The sequence below is a fragment of the Melospiza melodia genome, chromosome 3, assembly GCF_035770615.1.
Source record: "Melospiza melodia melodia isolate bMelMel2 chromosome 3, bMelMel2.pri, whole genome shotgun sequence".
NCBI lineage: Eukaryota > Metazoa > Chordata > Aves > Passeriformes > Passerellidae > Melospiza > Melospiza melodia.
Window position 1 is genome coordinate 35236368 of NC_086196.1, and position 22081 is coordinate 35258448.

Consider the following 22081-nt stretch of genomic DNA (forward strand, 5'->3'; position numbering starts at 1 on the left):
TCTGCAGAGGTGAGCACGCAAGACAGCGTGCTCACTGGGGGCAGTGAACAACAGGTTTTGTGTGCAGACCTGGAGATAAACTCTGCTGAGTTCCTGCCACCAAAATTTTCCTCCCTGTATGAAACAAGTCCAATGTACAGAGTAGAACCAAAAATACAAACCCAAAAAATAATGCTGCTAACCATATTTATTAATTCCCAAATTAAAATTGCTGTTACTTTCATACAAGTTCACTACTGTCTGTAATATGCAATGCAACTTGCCCTTCTACTATCAGTTTTAACTTCTTCATTTGTTACTTTTTCTCTTCCAGGCCAAGCAGGCAATTCTCGAAATGGATGCCATACGTAAGTTGGTTCTTTTTCCCTTTTGTTTTAAAAATTAATAAAACCATATTCAGCATTTTGGCTTTAGCTGTTGATGCAATCTGAAATGGAAGAATGCCAGGCTTATGTTCCTTGAATTATGACCCTGCTGGAAAAGGCAAAATTAGATGCAGATCCTGTGGAGTTTGCTGGGAAGGCTCTGACTGAGAAACTGGCAGACAGACATGATGGTGGTGGATAAATGTTCCTAGGTTAGCCCTCTGGAGCCAGGCCCAGCTACATGGGTAAAGCATTCCCAAGGCTGCCTGGGAGCCAGCTGCCCTAGCAGCACGTCTCGCTTGTGTAGCTTCAGGCTCTGATGGGGTGCAGCTGGGTTAGGCATAAAGGGATGATGGCACTGCCTCCAAAGAGAGCTGCCAAGGTGTGTGAAGTGCCATCCTTGTCACTCTCTTATTCCCTGTGCCTCTGCTTGTTCCTCAGATCACCCAGGCTTCCACTATAGCCCTGAGGGAGAAATGAAATCGCCATACCAGCCTAAGGAAGGCACTGCTCCTCACAGAGTGAGACGGAAATCAGGTGAATAAACTCATTTATACCCTAGATGACAAAAGGAAAAACAAGCAGGGTTGTTTTAGGGGTGGATTAGGCTGGGTACATGGAATTGGTTTTTAATCTGCACTCCAGGCAGTCTAACGTGGTACAGTATCTCTCCAATGTGGATGAAGTATCTTATTAACCATTTGTTGTTCTTGTAATTTATTTTTTTACCTACTGTTTGCATTTAATTTAAGGAATATACATTTGTAATGGTGAATGTATAAAGAACAGTTGGTACTCTCTAATAGATTAAAGTTCATATCCAGTAAAGCCTGTCACATTATTTAAATTTGACATACCTCCTTACTGCAGTTATTATTGTCTCAGAAGTGGTCCATCCTGATTATGATAGGCTTATTATTTCAAAACATGATTACTATCTATACTTAGTGTCATGTTTGCCTTATGAATAATAGAGATTTGAGAGGTGGTTTTGCTGAGTGAGCTTTTTTTGCCCTCCTAGCTCAAACATTTATCTATAATTACTCTCAAAGACACTACCAATGTCTTTGTAGTTGGGTGACTTCATATTGCAGTCCCTGTGTTCCCCTCTTTGTGTCCTTAAAGACCTTTCCAATTTGGTCTGTAACATTGGATATTGGGAATAACTTAAACAAGGCTCATGGGAGTATTGGTGTAATGATTTAACATACAGCAACATTTATGCTTCAAAAGCAATCAAGTTCCAATTATGTTTGAGGTATGTTCTCCTTTGTTTCTGAGGTGTTTGCACACCTTTGTTGCATTGGTGCTGCTCTTTCTGTGAAAGGAAGAATACAAAATGTTTCTACTGATCAAAGGGCCTCCTATGTAATCTTTAGCTAATTACACTTTCTAAGCCCATCTAAGACTTTGGTACCTTATGCATATTTCAAACAGAAAACCTCTAACACTGCAGTGCAGTAACAGAGGTGATATGGTCTTTTGAAAGCAGGAATCTTTCCATGGGATAAAATTTATGTATGCCTAGATGAGTAGAGGGCAACTGCTATTGCATTAAGAAACAAGTATATGCTTTGGTAACAGCTGTAGATTTGATACTTCAAAAGATCATCTTTGTGAGGAAATTTTGCAATAAAGAAATTAAAATCTGGCTTCACTGTGTGGGCTCAGAAGCTTAAATTTTTATATACATGTTAAAAAAATGTTGTTCAGGATGCCGACAGCTTTCTTTGGAATACCACAGTGGGTAAACATGTTGTTGTCTTTTTCAGAACCCTCATCTAGAGTCCATAAAGTTTTGAAGTCAAATGGTAAGATATTTTGTGTATTGTTTACTGACCTGGTGCTCCTGTACTTTGTAAAACAACTGAAGACAGAATCTTTTTTCTTGTAACTGTCCCTAAATACATTAAGGGGAGGAAGAGGAATTTTTTGGGGAAAAAAAGCCAAACCCAAAATGTTAGTGTTTAAATCTAATAGCTGATTTTCCACACTTGGGGATTGGTCCTGTAAACATCCTAGGAACTGAACACACCAAGTCTTGATGATTGTGAACAGTTCCTCAAATCACAGCAGTGCTGCAAAATCAGGGCCTCAGGTGGAACTGCTCATGCTGTCTCTGCTTTATCAGAAATCCCCATATAGTCTGTTTGCTCAATTGCTGCTTCATTCAGCCCCCTTTGGGGAATTCATAATTGGGGTAGCATTAAAACAGGCATAGCCTGACACCAGTTTGGTTATTCATTGATGTGTTTTTGTTTTCAGATGTAAGCCCAGACATGCAGAAGGTAAGCCATTTCTTAAATTCCTTGTTTTAGCCCATTCATATGACTTTAGAGCACAGTGTTTACTGGAGAATCTGTATCTTCTTGGTTGTGTTGACCTTAAGAATGAAAACAAACCCATAAATGTTATTTAGCATCTCAAATAAGATTACTGGGATGAAAAAAGTAGAAATACAGCTTACTATTTTGGGAATATTTAATAAAGAAGAAAATCAGCAATCCAAATATGGTTGCGGTTTATAATACAGTCCAATCAATTAGTAGTGCTACAGGATACTTAAAAATACCACTAGAATCAAGGAAGTGCAGTGTATAAAAATAGTGTTTATTCTTTGGCTCATATTACTTTATTAAATACAACTGGAAAGTTTCAACTTAGTCTGACATATAGATATATATATAGATATATATATGTGTAATGATGTATCTCCAAACAGAGCACATGCAGCTTGAGCAGATTGTAATGAACATTTGTAAGTTTTACATTTTCTGTAAGAATTTGTATGGAAATTCCCAGTGCAATTTGAAAGTCTACTTTTGAATTTCAGGTCTTGGGGTTTTATTTAAGATGGAATTTTAAAAAGTGTGTGTGTGTTATAAACAGAGTACATTAGGTATTACTTCATTGTCATGCCATAATATTGAAGCCCAGGATTCGGTGTGAATGGGGTCTTTTACATATATTTTTTCAGTTCTAAATATTACATGGAAAAGTACTGGTTGTTGTATTTACTTCTTTATAAATCTCACTTCAGTGCAGCTAACTGACTGTAGGCTAAACACTGCCTGTGAGTCTGATTCTATACTAAAATACAGAATCTCTAAAAACTTCTAATCAGAGTTTCATGGTTTTTTTTTTTAAAGCGGATGGGCATTGAAGGAGCCCTGTTATCTCAAGCCACCAAATTAGGATCAAGTGAAGCCCTACTGAATTCTAGGAAAAAGGTTTCACTGGAATCCAGTGGGCTGGAGAGCCAGTTTCAAGAGTCTATTGAACCAGCCTACAGTAGTGATCACGATGAAACTCTTCAGACTTCTGCAACAGAACAGATTGATGCTGATGATGAAGAAGAGTCTGAACAGGTAGGAAAAAGTGGGGAAAAATAATTTAATTTTTTTTTTTTTTGGAGAATGGAAGAAAGATTAGAATTATATGTAAAACAGACAGGAATGTGTTGCAAATGTTTACAACTTCCTCTCCTCAGAAACATTTTAATTTAGACTACTCACTTGCATTTTAACAGAGAAGATGTAAAAACCCCTACACAGAGGGAGAAATTCCCACTACTTGAATTTTACTTACTCCTTTGCAGTCCTCCAGCCTGGTTGTTACAGAAAAGTTCTACCTGTTGCACACAACTGGCCTTTCCTTGTTTCTTCAGCTGATGCCATGCAAAAACCTTTTTAGGCCTCATGCAGAGACAGTGCTTTCAAAGCAAGGACTTGAATATTATACTGAGATTCAGACACTGCTGCATGTGATGGGATGTTTCTTGATCTGTGAGCCTCTGGCAGGAGCTATGAATGTGTGAACTTGAATATGAGAAGTTTTGAGTACGATTTATGAAAATGAGAGTCTTTATCTCCTACTACTGCACAAATGGTAGTTTTTTTCTTACTTGGTATGATGTTTCCACACATATGTAGTACTTTTGAAAGGCTAATAATCCAACTTGAAAATGTGGCTGCGTTAAAGAATCTAGATTTTCAGTTTATTTGGTTTAGTTGATACTGAGGTCATATTGTTGTGTGGCTCATCTGTTTTATGAATTATATGAAACCAGTGATTGAGATTCTTTTTGAAGCTGATTGTATTTCCTCTTTGAAATTACACTATTTGCATTATAAATATTTCATAAAATAGTATCTTGTACCAGTGTAGTGCAGTGACTTGTAATTCCCCCTCTTGCCAACATAAGTAAGAACGAAAAAATGAGTAAGCACAAAAAATACCACAAAAACCTCATACTATTAGCTTAGTGGTTACTACTAGATGTGGCAATTGTACTTTTACAGGTTTTATAAGCTCTGAATATTTCTTGTGGCAGTGCTAACAACTCATAAGCTGCTTTGTGTCCCAGTATAGGTCCCTGGCCTGTTGTAGCTCCTAGTAATTCCTCTTAACCAGACTGTACAAAGAACTGTAGGTTTTATTACCTCTCACATTTTTTTCTTTAAAATCACAGCAAAACTCACTGCAGAAATCAAAAGGGGGAAGAAAAAGACTTAATAGTCAAGCTGCTGAAAATGTTGAAAAACGAAGAAGTCTCAATCTCAATAAATGTGAAATGCAGGTAAGTAATTATTATTTTTTACTTCTATTTTGCTATGCATCATAAGTATGTCAAAGAAATGTTTTCCCTAAGTTGACAGATAACATCATCTTCTGTTTATCAATGTTCATATCATTAAAATATTCATGTCTGTGACAAAAGACTATTTCTTTTGGGGGCTGGGAAAAACAAGTAGCTAACTAAACCAATCAGCATTAGCTGAAGACAAAAGGAATTGTCTTTCCCACTCTCCCCCAAATTCTGGCCAGCAATATCTAAAGCATCCTTTATGTTGGCATTAGGGAACACGTGGCCTTGCTGTAAAAACTTACACTAAAAAAAAAAGACATTTTCAATGGCATGTGCTAGAGAGCACAAGATTCCTTTCTGCTAGGGTTATAGGCAAGGAAAAGGAGAAGAACAAAACTTTTGGCACAAGCCCAGAGTCAGATTAGCTTAATCCAACTGTGAAACTGCAGAGTTAGCATAAAAGGTTTAATCCAACTCCTGCCAAACAGATTTGCCTTTAATTACTCATGCATTAACATAAGCTACTGTCTTGTATTTGAAGTAAGATGTTATTAAACACCGAGAGTAAACTCTGAGCCATGGTAAGGATTAGGAGGCAAAGCAGTCTGGCACTGCCACCCTGGCTCCCTCACTCTCTGTTGGAGAGGGCACTTGCCTTGCCTATCTCCATGTGATTCTCTGCTGCAGGACAGACTGGCGCTGTGGCAGTCCTGTGAAAAGAGGGAATTGCTGTATTATTACAGGGATATGCTAATGTTACCTGCAAATTTCAAATCTCCACAGAGCTCCAAGGACCCTTCGGATGAAGAGTCAATGCAGTTGAATACCGATCTTCCATTTCCCTGCGCAGCTAGGCAGCCACAGTCTCCTAGACAGTTCAGCACACCCCAGAGCAACTCTCTGATCATGAATATCCTGGGGGGAAGTACCTCTGTCAGAAACATCTGGACGGACCATCAGATCAGGCAGGCATTGTTCCCCAGCCGGCGCCCACCTTATGAGAACGAAGACGATGAAGACGATTACCAGATGTTTGTACCATCAGCGTCTACATCCACCACAAGCTCAGCTCCTGGTGGGGAAAGGAGGGGTTCTTCTGGCCGTCCATGCAGCTGGCACTTGGGGCAAGTGCAGCAAAATGAGACTTCCAGCCCCACTCGTCACAAAATCGTTAGACGGGCCAGTAGTGCTGGTGAAAGCAACACGTGTCCAGCCAGTGCCAGGTGCAAAACAGGGGAGCGTGGCTCTCGGAGGGAGGTGAAGGCAGCAGAGGGGAACAGTAGGAATGCGTATCCTCAATCTTCAGAGGAGCTGACTATCGATGATATTGAACATGTTTATGATAATATAAGCTATGAAGACTTAAAGCTGATGGGTCTGACAAGAAGAGAGGAGACACACCATGGTCCCCGGAGATCCGCTAGAGACTCTCTGTATGAGGCTGAAAACAAAAGCAGCTCAGATTCAACTTCCAAAAAAACAACAGCAAATCAAAAGAGGACCTCTGTTCATGCTAGCAGGGAGGAGATACTGCTCAGTAAAGAAGCACCAACTTCAAGTTTGGATGAGCTCAGAATTATTGAAGACAACATCTATGACACCATACGGCTTCCAGAAACATCTCTATTGGGTTTTAAACGTGACTCCTTAAAATCCTCTAAAAGGAGGAGTTTTTTGGAAAAAGACTTTGCATATTGTGACAATCTGCAACATTTTGTTTCTGAGGAGAGTCTGCAGTTCAGCGAAGATGAAAGCTCTTACCATCGTGTGCCCATTGACACTGACTATTTGAGCTTAGTCGATAGCTCCTCCAACTCTGACTCACTGTCGCATAAGTCTGCAGCAGACAAACTCTCAGAGGAAGTAGACGAGATTTGGAATGACCTGGAGAACTACATCAAGAAAAATGAGGAAAAGACAAGAGACCGTGTCCTTGCAGCCTTTCCTGTTTGTAAAGATGACATGCAGGAAAGGCTGCATGCTGGTAGCACACCTCAACTGAGTAAAGATGTAGAGTACTCACTGTCTACTCTCTCTCTGCCAGAAACTCCCATTTTCCCTAAAACTGTGAAGCCCAGGGCTGCCACCATAAGTGAGGCTAATCTCAGGCTTGAGGACACTACACCATGCAAGGAGAACTCTTTTATGAGTTTGAACAGATCTTCCTTCTCCACTGAGATGCCTTTTGTAGATAGTCCATATGAGCCTGTCAGCAGTATTCTGTCCAGCACACCTGCAGAGGGCGTGGAAAATGACTTGGCTGTTATGGATAAAACAAAGAACAGAGTTTTTATGATGGCAAGACAGTACAGTCAAAAAATTAAGAAGGCTAACCAGCTTTTGAAAGTTAAAAGTCCAGAGCAGGAACAGCCAGCTAGCAGACAACAGAAACTGAAACACAAAGATCTTGCTGCTATTCTGGAGGAGAAAAAACAAGGAGGTCCTGCTATTGGTATGTTAAAAACATTTCTGTACAGATACATTTCTTCAGTAACTTTCAGTGAACTTTGTGTTCTGAACTGGAAGATTATGAATTTTTCGCACCTTGGTCATTGAGTATCAGGATCGTATTTTCTGTGTTACAAGTGAAATTAATTTTCTCAGACTGCTTTAATGTGAATGGTCCTTTATATCTCATTTCTTGTTACTTGATAACTTTGGGAAGAAATAGCAGGGCAGTGGCAGAAAAGAGCAATTCAGCTGAGGCTAGAAGTAGAAATCATGCCTGAAGCACTGTTGGCCTCCCTACAGAAAAGCAGTTATTTCCTTTAATAGCATGATCTTTAGAGTTTGACTAAACCAGTATTTTTTCAAGTTGATCTGTCTTCTAACATGTCACATATATTTGCTCAGGTGCCATTCAAAATCATACCGATAAGCATAAGGAATGTGGTCAGATAAGAAAGAACTGATAATCTTTCTATCAGCTAATGAATGTGCAAAGTCATGGATATGCAACAGGTCTGGAACTATTTTTGTCCATGATCGATTGAAACAAATGAAAGATGGGGAGCCAGCAGACTCCATGCACCAGAGTGTTATTCTTGCTTTCTTGTGATATTTTTTAAATTCCCTAAATATCTTATTTACCAGGCCATTTTTAGAATGTTCTTTTCCATTTTAACATGAAACAAGCAGCATATTATTGGAACCATGTGCTGCATTGTGTCCTGCATGACTGCTCACTGTAGCAAGATATTTTATGCTTCTTTTCCTCAACAAAGTGTACTGAAATGTGATACAAAGGTCTCCAGTGTTTCGTGTTACTTTGCAGAGGCCAAATTTATTGACACAACTGAAAGCTTTTCTCTAAGAGCTTTTTAATACTAAGGGTTTTGAGATTTTTAAATTTTTGCATGATTTGCTGAAATGGATTCCTCGTCTCTGCTAAGTCAATTCTCTCTTCTTTCTAGGTGCCAGAATAGCTGAATATTCCCAGCTTTATGACCAAATTGTCTTCAGAGACAGTACGCCTAAGGTCCAAAAGGAAGCCGGGGCCGCTCCTCAGGAGCCATCAGCTGGGAGGTTCTCCACACCCGCGTCTCCTCCCCGTTCCCAGCCTGCCTGCGACTGCTCAAGAGCAGAAGATTGGCTTTTGCATTCTACCTACAGTAACGGCGAGCTGGCTGACTTCTCTCCGTGCTCCGAATCCCAGGACCCAAACTCCAAGAACTCATTTACAGAAACTGGTACAAAAAGCAATTCGAAGCAGCTGCCATCAGCTGGCTCAGTGCCTTCCCTTCAAATTCCCAACCGTTTGCACATTCCGACGCAAAGGTGGAGTGCCATTATAAGCCAGCCAAACAAAGAAAACTTGCATCAGGATCACGTCTATAACTCACTGGGGAGGAGAGTAAGCAGTGTAAAACCACAGACATACAGCAGGTCACAGTCCTCTTCCTCAATAGTGGTCAACAGGTCTGGAGAATCAATTGTATATAATAATGAAATTGATAAGAAAAGGGTCCATTTGAATAGGAACTTTCGATTCAACAGCCATCAAACTCCTGGAATTGCTTCAGGATATACAGGGCCTGAGATGAGAAAGCAGATCCCTGAAAACTATTCAGATATGATTCTGCAGGATTCTCAAAAGGTCCTGAGAGTGAACAGAGCCTCCCCTCTGACAGCACAGATGGCTACTCAGAACTATTTTTCGAATTTCAAAGATTCTGAAGACGGAGAAGGGGATGATGATGATTATGTTGAAATAAAGTCTGAAGATGAGGGATCTGACTTGGAGACTTCTCAGAACCAGACCAGGAAATCAGATCCTAAACTGCGTAACACAGATGCTGTTCCTTCTGAAATGTTCTGTGGCAAAACTGTCTCCTGTACTCCTGCAAAGTCTGCCAGCAGCAAACACACACTTAGCCCATATCTGACTGCTTACAGTGATTCGGATAAACTGAATGACTACTTATGGAGAGTACCATCTCCTAATCAGCAGAATATTGTCCAGTCTTTAAGGGAAAAGTTTCAGTGTCTCAGTTCAAGTAGCTTTGCTTGATGCTTTCAGTAATTTCTAGGTGTACTGCCTTATCATGACAGAATATATACTAGGACAATCAGTACTGGCATCACGTATTTCCATAATATTACACTATCAGGCATTGTACTGCAATAATGTTGTAAATAGATGCAAAATGTATCTTTTAAAAAATGGTTTAGAATCCTGGATGTGAAAAAGGCCATGTGCACTGTCTGGGGTCTCTCTGCAGCACATGTGAGATGTGAACTTCTCATCTCCTACTGAAGCTTCACATCTCTTCCTTTCTTAGGTGTGATACCCCCTGATTCTTGCCATCCAACCAGGTGTAATAACAATTGATTCTTAAGCCATTTTATCATTTGGAAACTTTGGTATTTAGACTTTCCAGTTGGTGTCCAGTGTTCTGCATCCAAAACACCTCTATGATTACTCTGCTTGCATACAGGAGCATTTAGCTGGGCAGCTGCTCCTGTCACTGTGCAGATTTCTGAGCAGGGTTCTGGTGATTACACCAACAGGCTACGTGTGCAGTTGCACACACCTTTTTGCACATTACTTTTCATCAGGCAGATTCCAAGTGTGTGGGACCAATGCATATACTACATTACTTTAGAGCAAGCTTCTTACATTTTAAAGAAAATCTAGTCCTAGTTCTTGTGCCAGGCTGATAGCTCTGTGTCTGAAGCCTCTTCTCTACTTACTGGAACTGCGTAGGAGGCAGAAGACAGACAGTGGAGGTTTTTTATGAGAACCTGTGGATGTGACAGTCCTTGCCTGGGGAATGGTTTTGGCATTAGAAGGGGAGCTGCACTGCTTGTCAAGAGAGCTAGGCCAGTCTTGGTACCTCCAGTGATGGTGGCACTTGTGACACACAATCCAAATCTGAGTGCCTTGTAGCTCAGCACCCAGCTGTCAAAAGCTGCTGGGTAGAGTTTGAAACAAAGCTGTGTGTTACATGCAGTGAGCTGCTGGGCACTTGTTCAAGCCCCAGTGTCAGTAACCCTATGAGACAATGAGGTTTGGCCAGATTCTTGGGTGACATACTAATTGTGGGGCACATTTGGCCCATAGGGTGGTTCAGTGATACTGCTGGTTGAGTGACAAGCTGCAGTCCCCAGGGCATGCATCTCCTGCAGCAGGAAGTGACACTTCCTGACAGAGAGAGGTAAAAGATATCTTTTGTAAATCAGTCCGTGCTGACTCTAATCCAATTTATGTACAATAAAAAAATAGCTTAAAAATGAGATTACATTCCATTCTTTTGCAAATAGTGTATAGAATAAAAGCTGCCATTTAGAGCAAGGGCAGGCTTTCCAGTACCATCTACACTTAACTCCCCTTCATCATCTTTGTTGCACAGTTTTGGATTCTGTTACTTGAAAACATTGTACCGAAAGGAAAGCCTAGATACATCTACACTGATCATCTTGTGTGACTGTTGTTCTTTTTTGGTGCTTACATTTTTCAGATTACATGGATAAAGCCAGTACCGAGTTAAACATATCAATAAACAAAGGAATTTCATTGAAATACTGTTTTTACTAACCACGTATCACTCCCCTCAGTTACAGAGCACTGTACTTCCAGAACAGCTGTTTATTTACTACATTGGTTACCATGAGGAAAAACTGAAGTTATTAGTGTACAGCTAAATACTTGTAGACTAAGATTTGAGGACTTGAATTTATTAGAACTGACTAAATTATTTACCACACGTATCTTGCATTGGCTAGGAATTGTTATTTTGAGGGCTGGTTGGTCATGGTACTTACTAGCTCGTACCACAGGGATAGTTGTTACAGTCAGCACACCCCCTGTGATAGGACCCGTATCTATCTAGTAAAATCCGACTGAAAAATAATGTTGTACATATTTAAGACGCCTAGGTGTAGCAGAGCCCATATTTATTTAATATAGCTTGTAAAGTATTGTAAATATGAATAGAAGGTAAATCTGTGGGCGCGCATCTAGATTTGTTTAAACGGCTTTAGGAGAATGTTTAACTCGCATCTCATGCAATCAATGGAATTGGGAGGGAGGGGAAAAGAACCAACCAACCAGAAAAAAGGGACTTTACTAGTATTGTAACTTCTCCCAGGGACCATTTCATACTATTTTTAATAAACGTTGAGAATGCAAAAGCTTTGGGCGCTTTTCATTGCGGGGCGCGCAAGAATGAAGTTGTTGGCTGCAGCCTATCGGAGCTGATGTTCGGGGGTGATTTGGGTGCAGTTTTTCTCTTGCAAAAAAAGAAGCGGAAGCGACAGCGGGGGAGCGGCGGGGCGGGGAGCGGGGCAGGCGGCGCTCCATCCCCGCCCGCCCCCGGCCTCGCTCCCGCCCCTGCCCCTGCCCCGTGCCCGCCGCGGCTGCCGGGGCGCCCCGGAGCCATGAGGAGCGCGGCGCTGCGGCGCTGCCTGGCCCCGGCACTCGCCGCCGTTCCGCTCCCGCTGCCGCCGCGCCGCGGGCTGAGCGCGCCGCTGCCCCGGGCCCGCAGCGCGGCCGCGGCCGCCCGGTAAGAGGCGCACGTGGGGAGGCAGCGCCGGCTGATGCAACCGGGGGCTGCGATGGTGTGGGCACGCAGGAGGAGGGGTGGGGGGGATCTGGGCGATGCGCCCTCACCGGGTGCGTCGGGCTGGGTTTTGAGGTGGGATTTTTGGGGGACCCCGTAGTAAGATGCCCCCCTTCGCCCAGAAGCGCTGGCGGGATTTGCTCCGGGTTTTGGTTTTGGTGGCGTTTTGGGAGCGGGCAGAGCTGCCGTCATGTGGCGGTGGCTCAGGTGAGGCGGTGCGCAGATGTGTGCCTGGAAAAACGTGTCCCTGGTCCTTTCCCGTCCCAATTCAGCCCTGCACGGGATAGTTTGCAACGACATTGAATTGAACTGGTCCTTGGCTTCTGCAAGGGTAGGAGCTGTCAAAAATCCACTCCAGGCTGTTCTTCTCTGTTTGTCTTCCTTGGTATGGGGGACAGACAGACATATTTCAGGAGGTCTCCTCTTTGCCCACCTGCACCCACAAAAGGTAACGGAGGAGAGCTGGCCGCCACTTACCCAGAATTTTTTTTCCTGAAAGCATTCCCAGTGCCTGGCTGTCACTAGTTTTTCCAAGAAGTAATGTGGGAAACAGAGCTGCCTTGTCTCCCTTCTGCCAGTGGTTTTGAAAGGCATCCATGAAAGTGGCTGCTCTGCTGCCCAGGGGTTGGTGCAGCCCGGGTTAAGCCGTGGCAGCCCCAGCTGTAAAGGCCTCTGCATCTCCCACTGCCCTGGCCAAGGGTATGGGGATGAAGGACCCACCTCATCCAAGAGCTGATCAGACAGCTCACAGTGCTGGTTCCCTTCCCGTGGCGGGGCTGGACAAGCCTTCTCATGAATTAGCACAGCCTAGCTATAAAGTTTCGGGCATGCCAGAGCAATGCCCCACATACCTATTAAAAAAAAAAAAAAAAAATTGGCCTTTTGAGGTTACCTGCCTGCTGAGCATCAGCCCTCACAGTTCACATCCCACCATAACTTTGGAGATTGAAAATTTACAAGCCCAAGCATTTCTGTTACATTGTTGACTAATCTTGGTTTCTGCCCACTAATGTTTGGAGGATTTATTTTGTTAAAGATTTGCTTGTCGCTGTGTTGCAGCAAAGTTACTGACAATGCAAAGAATTCCTTGGCCTCTCTTAAGAGAAAAAACCCCCGGCTTGAGCCAACGCTTGCCATTATTCAGGTAAAGTATGTCTGTGCACTTACTGGCTGTGAGAGATCTCCTTTGGTACCATTAGTTGGCTGAAACTTGAGAAGCACACCCTGCAGAAAGTAATTTTAATCCTTTTTTATAAAGAATATTGTCTACTTTGTTATAAAGCAAAGCAATAGGATGAGGTAGCTCCACCAGATGGTAAATTGCCTTTCTTCTGGCCCGGCAAGGCTTTGCAAAGGAAAGGAACAGTTTTATCCCTTCTTCCTTTGCCAATATAATCTTTGTTGTTCTAAGTATGGATCGCTTTTTCTCACACCTTGTCTAAGCTGATTAACTTAATAGTTGAATTAAAGTAGTGTTCTCAAACCTTTATTTAGCATGAAGCTTTTTTTGCAATCCTGAGCAAAGTCCTTACGTTCCTGAAAATGTGGGCTCCCTTCACTTCCCATCCCTGAAATAACAATGCTAGGATTAATGAAAGACCCTTTTGCTTCCTGTCAGCCATGCTACCTTTGGGTAGCTACAGCTTATCAATGTCTTCCTGCTCTTCTAAGGAGAGGAAAACCACACTAAAAAGTCCCAGTCAGCTCAGAAGGGTTTGTGTGAAATAAGTGTAAAGTGTCAGCATCCTGTAGAAGTAGCAGCACTTTCTGATGTGAAGGAATCTTGCAGAATTGAGAACCATTGTTTCACTAATGCTGTGAAGAGATTTCCATTCCACTGATGGCGCAATTTTTGATAGGCAATGAAAATCAGAGATGAGGATTGCTATCCTTGCAAAGCTGAAAGGTGTTCATTCTTAGATTTCTGAAGATTTGAAAGCCACAAAATTAGGGATGTTTATCATTCAGAGGAAACCCACTGCCATGCTGGCAAAAATGTAATTGTCCTGTTTCCTAGGATGGTGGTATTGATTTTGAGTGGGTACACACTCAAACTGACCCAGTAGGTTTTAAGTTTAAAACACAACTGTAGGTATTTTTAAGTACTAATAGTGAATCTAAGTAATACAGCAACAAAGGGTCTTCTAGTGAGGATATCTGAACAGTCTCTCTCATCTCTCACCCTTCCTGATAATTGCATTTTCACAGAGCCCTCTAAGGCTAAAGCTGAAGCACTGCTAGGAAAGCAGTGACCTGTTTTTTCTCACTCCTGTTAGTCTCCATCCAGTTGCACCATGATCTGGAATAGGACTGGGATCTACTCCAGCCCAAGGGGTCTAAAGAGGATTCCTTTCAACCACATTTGTCTCCTGGGTCTGGTTTTCTGCATGGCTACATGCATGTTTTGTGCTGGTGTAATAGAAGGGATGTCCCTCTTGTCCCTGTTTACCTCACTTGGTCTGCCTCATGAGGTGCCTGTAGGAGCCCGTGGCCTAGATCCTTCTGGGTAGGATTCACCCAAGCTCTGTTCTCCAGCTTTCCAGTCACTCCGACTCTGGTCTGGTTGTGAAGACTGAAGCAGAGCCTATTTTAAATGTGTATTTGTTGGTGCAAAGAAAACTTGCTTTGGTGTGCAGATGTTCTTGCATGCTCTGCTCTACCAGTAATGTGGGCAGAGCCTTGATTTGTGCTGCTCCCCATGTGCCACATCTGCCCAGAGGAGCAGAGGGAGGGCAGGGAAGTCACCTCCTTTACTTGTGAGCAACAGCAGCTGGCATGACAGGGCACCCCCTCTTCTGCAGGGCTGGGAATGAGGAGCTGCAGGCTGAACCTGCAGTGGAATGATTTTAGGACTGTCCTTTTCCTCTTGAGTCAACTAAATCTGAATCAATGCCAAAACTGATACCTCTGTTGCTTATTATCCATGTTGAACCTCGGCTGAAGCTATGCAACAGCAAAAAATGATTGGGGGTGCTTCTTAATTTTTTTGATACTGAAAAGTAAAGAATCAGGATCATGCCTAACAGTGGAGCTGTTGCCCTGTAAAGCTCAGCAAAGCACCACTGGCTCCCCTGCACCTCCTGCCCTGCCCTTGCACTGTGCCAGCCCCTGTGCTGAGCTCCGGCCTCACCTGTGCTGCTCAGTGGGTTTTGATAGGAGCTGGTTTAGGGCAGGGACTGTCTGCACTCACACAAGGTAAGTGTTCACCTGCCAGTGCTGCAGGGACATTACAGGGGACAGTCTGGTACCACCAGTGGCTCCATCCCAGTCAAACTTCTTGAGCAGTCAGTGTGGGGGCACAGCCCCACATTTACTGTCACAGGGGAGGAGATGCTGGGCTGTCCCTAGAACTGTCTCTTCTTCCTTGGCACAGTGTGAGCTCTGCACAGTGTCCTCAGTGCAGCAGCTTCTGTGCTGCCACTCAGCACCTGCTGCCACACTTGGGGAGTGGGATGCTGGTGGTGCAGTGCCAGGAATGCTGGCAGTGCAGGGAGGGATAGAGGGCAAGCCCTCCTTCCCTACCAGGAGTTGTACCTCTTCATGAAGTTTGTGCTTTTTCATCTCTTTTTTTCACTGTCAGCAGTCTTGAACTATTTGGGATTAACATGGATGGCCTTCTGCTTCTTTCTTAGAATTGTTTCTTATTAGTTTAGACACAGACATTGTCACGATGTTTCTTGCATAGATGTGCATTAATGTATTAATTTTTAAAATGTATTGTTTTAAAACTCAGTTACTGTTTTGTTCCCCAAGGCACATAATGACCAGTTGACTCAAGAAGCAAACAAGAACTTGGCCAAAGAGGTAAGCATTAGCTGATACATGTGTTAATAATCATGAGCTACTTGCCTTTGGTAATTTTAAGTCTTTTCTTTCAACAGATTGGTCTACGTGTTATTCACATCTGTCTTCCTGAAGGCAGCACCAAAGATGAGGTAACTGAAGTACCTGAAAGAGCCTTCCTTTTCCATTTTTGTCAAAAACTTCTATTTATTACTGACATTCATTATTATTTTGACTGACCTCTGGTAACTCAAATTAGGTTTAGGATTGCCTTGGTTTAAATAGCAAATATTATCCTCTTACTGGCAAGAATGAAAAAAGAGAATTAATGGGCATGTCTGCTGTTCCCTGGCAAGCTGGGGTAGATTTAAGAGTCATGTTTTGAGTTTGTGCTTGGTGTTTAACTCCATACCAGCTCAGGTATCCTGTCTCCCACAGTTGCTCTTCTGACTGTACCTGATTATTACCCAGATTATTCAGGGAAATTATAGATTACATGATTATATGGGGAAGGGAGGGGAAAAGAAGGGGGTGTTGAATTTGTCTATTGACTTTTTAATGTTTCAATTATGTATTAAAAAAGAAACATCCCCCCAAATAACTAGAGGCCTGAATTCTTTGCCTTGTTGAAGGTGCAGAACTTAATATCAATTATGTTTTAAATATAGAAAACCATGTGAAAGTTAAACAGTGAAGGAATGTATAGTAGAAGATGACTCTGTTATTAGCTGGCCTTCTTGTGCTTGGCAAGTTTGATAATCCTGCAGGCTTGTGAGTTCTGTGTACTCTTTTGTTTTTTGGTACACTTTGTTCTTAAAATGTTACTGCCTTGCAGTGTAATCTCAAGAACTGCTTCCAGATACATTAAAAGGAATATACTGTGAAGTTTTGTAGATTATGGATAGTCAGCTACACATTTTAAAAGAGTGGGCTTTTGAAATGAAAAACAAATACACTTTGTTGTTGGAAAATGCATTTTATCTGTTGAGTAATATAGCAGGAAATACGTAAAATACATTGACTGTGCAGCAGTAGTTGCAGTTAGTTTGAAGTCGTATCTTAGAAGTGGCTTGGCTGTGTATTTAAAGAGAAAATTGGGGTATTTCTTTTATTTGAAGGAAGTTATTTCCAATAAAGTTTATCATGATTTGCTGACTGTCTTGCTTACTCACTATGGCAGGTTTTTTTCATCTGCTAAAATCCACATCTCAGTTGTGTTCCCTGGTGTGGGAAGGTGGGAGGGATTTCAATACCATGCACATTTGGGTTTTGTCATAACTTCCTCTGTACAATAAAGGCAAGTTAATACTATGCTACTTTACCCTGCATGAGTTATAAGTAATTTAAATGATGTGATTATGGAAATCTGAATTAAAGTAAGATGCAAATAAAATGGAAAAGTGAATTACTTTTCCAGGAGGCAGAAATACAGCATGAGTTTTTAATTGTTCCGTAGGCCCTCAGCATTTTGTACCATATCAAAGGGGTTTTTTAAAAGAAAAATGCAGATATTTTCATGTCCATATACATTCACCCTTTCTAGTGCAATGTATACCAGTCCTGTTGCTGTCAAGTGCCACAGGACCTTAAGAGATATGCCTGGTTTTGCCCCAGGAGTCAGGAAACTAAAGAGGCATTTCTGTACCGGTGACATGCTTTTGTAATCTGTGTTTAGCATGAAAGTAGTGTGTTCTCTTGGTTCAGAGTTGCAGCTAATCTAACTCCTGCCTAGTTCCTAGCTTAAGGTTGATTGCATATCAAGAGTTTGGGTAATAGAGTTCACAATTAAAATGAATAGTTTAAAAGAAAAGCATTTTAAAAAGGCATGGTATTAGTTAAGGGAAAAAAAATGCTTATAATTCTTTACTGTTGGATATTAATCCAATTCTATTATAAAGCTTTATGGTGCTTGCACAGTGGTTTTGTAATAGGATGGGAAGACATGCTTGCATGACATTTCTCACCTAAAAAAACATGTTTGACATGTTTTGTTCCTTTGTATTCTTTCTGGTCACAGCAGAATAGCATGAATCGGCATTATATTTTAGAGAGGAGGGAATCAAGGGTCGGTAGGACAGTCTCAGATGTCAGATATGACCAATTATAAACTACTTGAACTTGCATCTGGTTCATAACTTGAACTCCATAAACTTCTCTGTGGTGCCTTTTCAGCCTAACAGTTCTTCACAAGGCGATTGCCAGCTCTTAGGATTGGGGTGTTTTGAGAAGGAAAATTGTTAACCATATATGCTGGTTTAATAAAATGATTTTTTTTTCTTGTATAATTGTTCTTTCACGTGTTACAGCTTTTTGTCCCTCTATTGGGATGTGATCTGGTCCTGTTTTGCACTATGTATTAACTCAGGTGTCCTGTGTCTGAAAGCGACTTCAGAAGCCATTACAGTGACAGGCTTTTGCTGAGGTTTGGAGTGCTGAAACACAAACTGCTTTTGGCAGCATAATGTCACATAATATGTGTTTGCTTTGCAAGATGTTTAGAATAGAGTCAGGGTGGCTTAATTTGGTAAGCCACTGATAACAAACTGAGTAGAGCTTTTTCATTTGGAATTTACAGTAATAAGCAAGAAAAGCCAAGGTGGCCATAAAGTAATTGAAGAAAATTTACAGGTTTTACCTCATTCTAATCAGATTCTCCTTTTATCTGTTGTTCTGATCTTTAATGTTTTTTATTAACTTCCTAGATTGTCAGTGAAATCTTGAGGCTCAATGAGGATCCTAATGTGCAGGGCCTTGCTCTTGACCTCCCAGAAAGCTTATGTAGCAGTAAGGTATTAAATGCTGTGAAACCAGAGAAGGATGTGGATGGGTAAGTGGAGCACTGAGAAATAATTTTAGCAGGCACAAGCCTGATGGCTCTGTAAAATCAGTTTTCTACTCTGCTTTTCATTAATGAATTCCTCAGTCAATGTGTCTAGCTGTGCTATTGAGCAGTGATAAAAAATGCCTCTGAATCGAGAAGTCTTTTGCTGAAGTAGTTTTGGGCATTATCTTTTTATTTTTTACATAATGTACATTCAGGGCATAGTCCTTTCAAAGAAATAAAAAATGAAATCTTGATTTACTGGTGATACTTAAGGTATTTCATCACTTCAGTAATACAAGTGGTAGGCACAAAGTACTGAATTTTCACAAGAAGGATTGATGGGAAAATTGCAGAGAGGTTTTAACTTCCTTACAGCACTCTCTTGTGGTGAGAGAGTAAGCTGTAATAGTTTGGATCCATTAGCTCAGATTTCCAATCAGTGTTGAGTTGTACTGCTCTCAGAAGAGACCACTGGTGTAATTTAGGTTTGTGAGTTATCATTTTGGTGCTCTTGTAGCCTTCCTGCTCTTAGCTGCAGGCTATTACCATTTTTTTTATCCCACTCTCTTCTTTTTTTTTTTTCATGTCAGGAAAAATATCTAAAAATCCTTCAAAAACCTTTCCATTATGTGGAGTACAGGATATTGTCAGTATGGGAACACCTCTGTTGCCCCCTCCTAGGCCAGCTTGTCTCTGGCAGCCAGTCTGGTCTCACTGCAGCCTCTGAAGTGCTTGTGCCCAGTGTGCTATGGGTGACATGGTGACAAGTAAAGAGCTGCCTGTGTATCCTGGGATTGTGTTACCCATTCTAACTCAGATCCCTTTCCTGGCCTCTCTTGAGGCTCAGTGTTTGTCTAGCTGAGGTGTGGGATGATACAAATTAGCTGCAGTACATGACTGCCAAAGGATTTGCTTTTGTGAGATATGTTTGCTCTTGGGATTTAGCTCTTAGCCATGTTACAAGCATTGCTGGGGATTTATGTTACACAAGCTCTTTTTTATGTTAAATTTCCATATTTTTCCACTGCAGATTATCCAGTGTAAACCTAGGACGTTTGGTACATGGTGATGTCTGTGACTGTCTGGTTCCTCCTACAGTGTGTGCTGTGATGGAGCTTCTTGAAGATATAGGTGAGCCCTTCTATCACAATCATTACATTAATTTTGGCCTGTTTTAATCCTGGCTATGAGCCAAATATAATCTGACTTTGTTGTGTCTTCTCTTTTGTGTTGCTTTCCCACCTGACATGTATCTCCTGCTAGTGACGAGGTGTCCTCCTGCTCAGTGACATCTGAATGCTGTATTTGTAGAAACAGGCCTCAGGCCTACAGATTTTGGGTATTAGGCAGGGGTTAGCTGCCATCAGGAGGTTTAATTTCACTGAAGACACACAAGACATGTGAGTCGTCCAAACAGAAAATACAGGCATCACTTGGGGATTTCACTTGATTGTCTTGATTGGTGTAAGGAGTTGGGGAAACCCAGGTTTGCCTGTAAATTGCTGCTGAGCAAATCCTTTGGTTTGGATTGTGCTGTGTCAGTGCTGACACTGAAATGGCAGATTTAAACAAGCAGGTTTAGTGTGTGTGAAGACACTGTTGGTTTAAGGCAGTGTGTCAGCAGTTGTCTCTCTTAAAGTGATTCATAACTGTTGAAGCGAGCATTTCTGTAGCAGAACTGTAAACAGGAGATTAAATGTACTTAGTAACAAATATGAATGAAGGGATTTGTGCAAAAGAAAGCGAGAAGAACAGTATTTGCTTACTAGAATTTAGAGAGTCACCGGGAAACTCCTTAAGACCTGTGGTTGCTGTTACTGCACGGGCTCCAGAAGTGCCAGCTGTGCTGCACAGCTGCTGTGCTTGTGCAGGCACAGGGCACTGTCCTGTTCTGAGCCCCTCTGCAGCCCCTTCTGCAGTGCTGCAGCCCAGGGTGGCCTGGGGGAGCTCCATGCAGCTGCTGGTGCTGGTGCCCTGTGCTGGGGGTGGCTGAGAGCCGTGCCTTGTGTCACACAGGTGGGAAGAAGGTGCTGCTGGTGGGGACACAGGGGGCAGAGGGAGCTGCCCTGCAGAGCGTGCTGCAGCGCCGCGGAGCCGCCGTGCTCAGCTGCCACTGGGGAGCCCCACAGCTGCAGAGTGAGGTGAGTGCTCTTCTGTCTGCCTGGCCTCATCCTGCATCCCCACTGCCTGCCCACCTGACAACCCTGCCCTCAGCTGCCATTCCCAAGAGGGAGACTCCTCGTGGCAGTCACAGGTGGCACTGGGATTGCTGGTAGCCAGTGTGGGTTAGGGTCTTTTCTCCTTCCTGCTTGCTCAGAAATGGTGCAAACACTGACCTCTACCAGAATATTACATGTAACAGCAGCTGCTCTAACTTCATTATTTTACACCAAAGGAATCCAACAAATGTTTTAGCTCTCCCTTTTGCTTTGTCTCTGTGCAAGAGAAATGCCCTCTTTTTTTCTTGTCCTGTGATACTGTCATCTGCATGAAATTACTTCCACTGGATTTGTGTTCTAAAGGTTTGAAAGTGTTGCTGCTCTTGGGACAAAGAAATCCCAATCTTTATCTTTGAAGAGAACCGTAAAAGAATTCAAAGAAATTCAGGAGCCTTAAACTGAAGGATTTGCATGATCTCCCTGTCTGCTTTTTGCAGAAGTTTTAGACACAACTTAGAAGTTGGTATGACTTCCTGTGGAGCGTAACAGTTTGTTCCTTAGTCCCAGATTTCACAGAATGCTCCAGCTGGGGTGGCATTGTCCTGGGGGCATGTGCAGCAGGGCACAGGCTCGGTGCTGGGGACAGCTCTTGTGTTGGACAGCCCGAGCCGCAGGGTGGCAGCCAAGGCAAACCGATGGTGTCGGACCGGAGGAGGCGCCGACCGGAGCAGGAAACAAATCCGAGCAGCTGTGATAGAAAGTTCTCTGGCACACCCGTGTTTTCACAGCTGTGGATGTTTTTGCCAGGCCTGTCTCAGCTCTGGGCTTTTAAGTGACTGACAGCACTTAGGAAACATATGGCGCTCTGGGAGATGGAGTGCTGTGAACTTGATCCTTGCCATGTCTCATTCCTCAGCTATTTCTCACTGCTTGGGGCTGTGCTAGAGGACTGCTCTGGGCTGGATGGGGTGGGTGACAGGGTGGCCAGAGGTGTTTCCACTGGTTCACAGCAAAAAATCTGGATTGGGCCCAGAGCTGCTTGTGCAGTGCTGTCAATAGCTGGAGAGAATTCTGTTTCTTTCCATCCAGATGCTTTCCCATAATCATGCTTTGCTTTTTGGCATTCCCCATAGCTTACCTCTTGGATCAGGCCACTGATGGGAAACAGAATGGGAAGCCTAGGTTTGAGGCTTTGTGCACTTAAGTCTTCCCAGGTTCATTTTCACTTTTGGCAGTAAAAGAGTTTGTACTTTGCCTGTGGGACTAATCAGCAGAGCCCAGGGGAAACCTACCTTCCTCTT

At 42.6% G+C, this 22081-nt stretch overlaps 2 protein-coding genes across 6 annotated transcripts in view; both read left to right on the forward strand.

Moving 5' to 3' along the window:
- Window positions 1-11586, forward strand: part of PLEKHG1 (pleckstrin homology and RhoGEF domain containing G1) — a 124788-nt gene extending 113202 nt beyond the window's left edge. For all 4 annotated transcript variants that reach the window (XM_063151273.1, XM_063151272.1, XM_063151274.1 and 1 more), the window contains 8 exons: window positions 314-347; window positions 807-902; window positions 2138-2176; window positions 2631-2653; window positions 3515-3733; window positions 4837-4944; window positions 5737-7405; window positions 8367-11586. In XM_063151273.1, the coding sequence (XP_063007343.1) occupies window positions 314-347; window positions 807-902; window positions 2138-2176; window positions 2631-2653; window positions 3515-3733; window positions 4837-4944; window positions 5737-7405; window positions 8367-9463 (3285 nt within the window). In that variant the 3' untranslated portion in view covers window positions 9464-11586. The remainder of the gene's footprint in view (window positions 1-313; window positions 348-806; window positions 903-2137; window positions 2177-2630; window positions 2654-3514; window positions 3734-4836; window positions 4945-5736; window positions 7406-8366) is intronic.
- Window positions 11587-13023: 1437 nt separating this feature from the next.
- Window positions 13024-22081, forward strand: part of MTHFD1L (methylenetetrahydrofolate dehydrogenase (NADP+ dependent) 1 like) — a 144039-nt gene continuing 134981 nt past the window's right edge. For both annotated transcript variants that reach the window (XM_063151276.1, XM_063151277.1), the window contains exons 1-6: window positions 13024-13158; window positions 15768-15818; window positions 15896-15949; window positions 18500-18624; window positions 19652-19752; window positions 20638-20762. In XM_063151276.1, coding sequence (XP_063007346.1) covers window positions 13024-13158; window positions 15768-15818; window positions 15896-15949; window positions 18500-18624; window positions 19652-19752; window positions 20638-20762 — 591 coding nt within the window. The remainder of the gene's footprint in view (window positions 13159-15767; window positions 15819-15895; window positions 15950-18499; window positions 18625-19651; window positions 19753-20637; window positions 20763-22081) is intronic.